The sequence below is a fragment of the Otolemur garnettii genome, unplaced genomic scaffold (genome assembly GCF_000181295.1).
Source record: "Otolemur garnettii isolate 467f Iridium unplaced genomic scaffold, OtoGar3 scaffold00142, whole genome shotgun sequence".
In the NCBI taxonomy this organism is placed as follows: domain Eukaryota; kingdom Metazoa; phylum Chordata; class Mammalia; order Primates; family Galagidae; genus Otolemur; species Otolemur garnettii.
Genome location: NW_003852537.1, coordinates 283,196 through 288,045, shown reverse-complemented (window position 1 = coordinate 288,045; position 4,850 = coordinate 283,196). Strand labels below are relative to the sequence as shown.

Sequence of the window (4,850 nt, the reverse complement as noted above, 5' to 3'; positions counted from 1 at the left end):
CCACAACGCCCAGCTATTTTTTGGTTGCAACCGTCATTGTTGTTTGGCGGGCCCAGGCTGGAATCGAACCCACCACCTTAGGTGTATGTGGCTGGCGCCTTAGCCACTTAAGCCATAGGCGCTGAGCCCATAGTTTTTTTTGTAGAGACAGTCTCACTTTTGCCTTGGCGTCACAGTTCACAGCAACCTCCAATTCCTGGGTTTAGGTTATTCTATTGCCTCAGCCTCCCGAGTAGCTGGGACTACAGGCGCCCGCCACAATGCCTGGCTATATTTTGTTGTTGTTGCAGTTTTCACCTCCTCCTGTTTTGTTGTTGAGGGGGCCGGGTTTGAACCCACCACCCTCGGTATATGGGACTGGCGCCCTACTGATTGAGCTACAGGCACCATCCTTCTTGCATACTTCTAAGCAGACTGACCCTACAGGTAGAAGGGCAGCCAGCCCCAGGCCCACCAAAGGCCTCTTCTGGCCACCTGGCCCCTCTCCAAACTATGTGCCTCCTCCCTGCCCACCCAAGGCTCACCTGCCTCAGGATTCTCCTCTTCCAGCCCTTTGGAAGGTTCTTCCTCTTCCTCCTCTAGACCCTGGAAATCGAGCTCCTGTTCCTCAGGAATGGGCTCCTTGGGGCCCTTCTGCACATGGGGTGATGGGGGCAGAGAATGAATGGGTGAGAGGAGCACAACAGGGAAGATCCCCAACAATGTGACCAAGAGCCTTTCCCTCATCTCCTCCCAGATACCTTGAGAGGCAAGAAGGCCCCAGAGGCATCAAAGGTGCCCATTTCTTCATCCTCATCATCTAGGCACCACTCTGGGAGCCCATCCTTGTCTTCGTCAAAGCCATCAGGCCCCCGGCACCTCCGGAGGTGAGAGCTGCTTCCCCCACCCCGCCCCTCCTCTTCACTGCACCCTCCTCGATCCCCACGCAAATCAAATTCAAATTTGCGACGCCGGTCCCCATGTTCCCGCCAGCCAGCAGAGCGGGGGCCACCATCTGGGCAGGAAAAGTCAGAGGAGGAGAATCAGTATCTGAGACAAGCCAAACTCTCTCCTCAGCCACCATTCACTGGGACAAACCCCAGAACCACTGGCATTTCAAGGACTGTATGGACTGTGCTCCCAGCCACCCTATGCTAGCAAGCTTTCTGCTCTCTTTTCATGGCCACAGGAGCCCACCCTTCTGGGATAGTTCCTATCTCCCAGAGCCCCCACCATGCCATCTGGCCCAGTCTTACCAGGGCTGGCTGAGCGCCAGCGGTCGCCATCTCGCCGGGGTCCTGCCCCAAGTCTCCAGCTGCCCTCTTCTTCTTCCTCTTGTTCCTCTCGCAGAGAACGCCAGTTCTCGCTGTCTGAACGGGCATGCTCCTTCCTTGGGCCAGCCCCTCCCTCCTCAAACCCAGATCGTGCTAGGGTGTGGGGGGAGACATAGCAAAATGGAAGTCACAGCACCCAGAAGACTCTCACTGACCCTTGCAGGCCACTGAGGAGCCCAGCTCTATGATCTCCTGTTTCTACCTCCTCCTCCAATAAATATCCTCCCCAACTAAGGCATCCATCATGGTACACTCACACGCCACCACCACCCGCTCTGCTCTCCATACCTCCATCCCTTCTTGCCGACTTGTCAAATCGCCTTTCGCCTCTGCATGAAAAAAAGCGTTGGTCAAAAAAACGTACAGCTTCTCCTCCTCAACCTATGGGATTGTTACACAATGTGCCCCAAAAGGAGAGAAGGGAGAGTATAGAGAGAACTCGGGAAAAGTCAGCCTTGAGAGAAGGGAGCACAAGGAGACACATAGAACAGGTTATAGGGACAAACAGATCCTAATAGAGTCAAAAGAAAAAGGACAAGGCCTAGAACTCTCTGCCAAGGACTTCCCATTACCTGCTAATGACAAAGACCAAACCCTGCCTCCATGGACCCCAACCTGCTCTGCCTCTGCCCACCTGTCATCCCAGCTCTGGCTACGCTGGATCTCCCGGGGGTTCCGTCCAAAGGCCCCATCACCCTCTTCGATGCTTCTTTGGTAAAAGCAACTGTCGCCCCGGCCACGGCCTAGAGAAGCAATGAGAAGCATCTAAGTTTGAAACTTGCCAGAACATAAACCCATAATATCCTGAAACCACAGCCCCAGCTATGCCCACCCCCAAGCACATGATTCCCCTCTACCTCGGCTCCGTGTACTGCCCCTGCCACGGGAGGTGCCAGCCAGGGGGGGGCCAGCCCCTTTCCCCATCAGCCTCAGCACAGCCACACTGTTCACTGACAGGGAGAAGTTTCTCTGAGGAGGGAGCCAGGGGTAGGAATAAGGGCCTGGGCACCCGACCATCTCTGCCTTGCCCAGAACCCCAACCTCTTCACCTGCCTTCCAGCCCAGCCCAGCCTCTCCCATCTCAGCCCCCGCTCAGCCCACCTGCTCCTCCTCAGTCAGGGGCTCCAGAGCCAGGGGCTGCAGCGGCTCTTCCTGTAGCACTGCAGCAAACTCCTTGTCCTGGAGCTCTTCAGGGACCTGTCAAGTGGAACAGGAAAACCAAGACACCACATGCCCCAGGGTCTCCACTGGCCAAAACAATCAGTCAACCTAGCCACACACCTCCATGCCTGCCCACCCACCTTGCTCTCCTTGACATATAGAGCCAGCATCTCTTCTCGTCCGTAGCGATAGTCAGCCAGCTTGTATTTGGGCATGGCAGGAGAGGGGGGTGGGGAGGCCACACTGCCACCACTAGAAAGGGCCCTAAGCCTGTAAGACAGACAGACGAAGGAGAACGACAAGGGTCAGAATAGCCCTATTCTTCCTTGGCTTCTCCACACCAGCCAAGGCAAATCTGACTCACCACTCAGGCCCAAAGTTGAGTGTCTCTGCTGCCATTGTGGAGCTGGGTGTGCTTCCTGAAGGCCAGAGGGAACAGGCAGAGCAGGGAAGACCCAGCGTTCACAGGCCAAACACCTGTGGGGGGATGGGAGGCATAGGGCCTTAGAAAATAGCACACTCAGAGATGTCACAGGGTGAAGGAGAGATCCTACACTTTGGTGGGCTAGGTAATAGGCCTCAGACTAGTGGGTGGGTCACTTAAGCCAGGCCTATAACCACGCATAACATAGGTTATGAACCCAAGATAAGTCAAGACAAACAAAAGAAGCACGGACACTAGAGTCCCTTCTAGCTTCTGCAAGGCACCCTCCCTTGGCCTCAGGCTCACCTGGCACCTTGGCCTTGAGAAGCTGTAGGGAGGGGCAGGCAAGGGCCGGTGCTGGAGTGAAGTAGGGCCCCAAGCCACTGGGTATTGATCTGGCCACAGTAGTACCCAGGAGGAGCCTTTACATCTGGGACAGATCCTTAAGGAGAGAAAGAAGGTGGGTATCAAGTTAATGGACTGGTGGGCATCCCTGCCTCCAGCCTGCCTCTGTCCCATACAACTGGAGAGGTCCACAGCCCCTGGTGCAAAGGCAGCAGGTCACTAGATCTGCCACAGGTATGGCAAAGGACGTGCCAGACAGGATGCCAGGTCATCAGTACCCATACCAGCAGGCTAAGGCAGGAAGTGGATATTCAGGAGACAGAACAACCACGCAACTCCCCCCGCCCCCGCCAAGAAAACCCCCCAAGACCCACTGGAACCAAAAATATCTTAAAGAGAAAAAGTCAGTAAATGGAGAGAAGGATTAGAAATAAGTCTAGGAGTGAAATTCCTTGCCTCACGAAAATAATCACGGTTGGCTGCTTGGAGGCTAGAATCCAGGGAGTCGGTCTGGGGAGGAACCCCATAAGAAAAGAACAGAGAGACTAGTCCACAGCCAAAATGTGAATAGGCAGAGGGCTCCAAGCAGGCACGTTTGGGCTGGCCTACCCACCAGGAAGAAATACCCAGACCCCTGGCCTCAGATCAAGAACAACCACTTAAGTAAAACAGCCAAGATGGGAAGAAAGTTCTTATGATAATGGTTGGGAAGAAAATTCCCTCACCATAAAATAGAAATAAGGTCGAAGTTACTGAGGTTGACAGAAAAGGAGGTGGCAGCAGTGGCAACTGGTTCCTTTAAGAAACAATGGAGAAGACACTCAGGAGGAGGCTCATCCCTGGGCAGAGGACGAAGGGCGGGCAATGTCCAGGAGCTGCGAGGGCGTCCGTCACTAGCTGGGAGGGAGGCTGGCCCGGCGTATCCCTGCAGTTCCCATCAATTCCAAGGTGCCACAGTCTGGGAGGGAAGAGGAGAGAGTGCCACCAGGGGGCCCAAGGTGATAGGCTCAATCACCTGCAAGTGAAGCAGAAGCCCATGACAAACACAGGCCTACTCAGAGTCGTAGCACCCTGGGGAGAAACATGGCCCTCAGAGGTGCCCCAGAGCCAGGCTGAGGTCTCCCAAATGGGTGCCTCTCCTACAATGGCCACAGCCATACACCTTGCAAAGCCTGTAGCCTTTCACTGAATGCAGGTAGTCTCCTGAGCAGCAGAGAAAAGACTTGTACTTCCTGCACAATCCCAAAGCAACCTGGCACACAGATGAACCTTGAGACTAAGTGACATGTGCCAGTCACAAAAGGATACTACCATCTGATTCCTCTCACATGGAATCTCTGGAGCAGTTCAAATTCACAGAGATGGAAAGTCACTGGCGGCTAGGAGGCTGCTGGATGGGGCTAGAGACAGTGGATGAGAAAGTTCTGGAGACACCAATGGTGATAAATGCACAACAATGTGTGCAACACAAAAACGGCACATTTAGAAACGGTTAAGGCTCGGCGCCTATAGCTCAACCGGCTAAGGCGCCAGCCAAGTACACCTAAGGTGGCGGGTTCGAATCCCCAGCCCGGACCCGCCAAAACAACGACTGCTGCAACCAAAAA

At 54.6% G+C, this 4,850-nt stretch overlaps 1 protein-coding gene across 3 annotated transcripts in view; it reads right to left on the bottom strand.

The window, feature by feature from the left end:
* GIGYF1 (GRB10 interacting GYF protein 1) overlaps window positions 1-4,556 on the bottom strand; it is a 9,591-nt gene extending 5,035 nt beyond the window's left edge. For 2 of the 3 annotated variants that reach the window (XM_012810840.2, XM_023518626.1), the window contains exons 1-11: window positions 3,969-4,555; window positions 3,205-3,340; window positions 2,839-2,951; window positions 2,615-2,744; window positions 2,415-2,510; window positions 2,171-2,282; window positions 1,948-2,056; window positions 1,602-1,642; window positions 1,236-1,406; window positions 741-994; window positions 525-633 (exon numbers count right to left, since the gene is read on the bottom strand). In XM_012810840.2, the coding sequence (XP_012666294.1) occupies window positions 525-633; window positions 741-994; window positions 1,236-1,406; window positions 1,602-1,642; window positions 1,948-2,056; window positions 2,171-2,282; window positions 2,415-2,510; window positions 2,615-2,744; window positions 2,839-2,873 (1,057 nt within the window). In that variant the 5' untranslated portion in view covers window positions 2,874-2,951; window positions 3,205-3,340; window positions 3,969-4,555. Of the gene's footprint in view, window positions 1-524; window positions 634-740; window positions 995-1,235; window positions 1,407-1,601; window positions 1,643-1,947; window positions 2,057-2,170; window positions 2,283-2,414; window positions 2,511-2,614; window positions 2,745-2,838; window positions 2,952-3,204; window positions 3,341-3,968 lie in introns of all 3 variants that reach the window. The other variant, XM_023518625.1, reaches the window with a different exon arrangement.
* Between the last annotated feature and the right edge of the window lie 294 nt (window positions 4,557-4,850).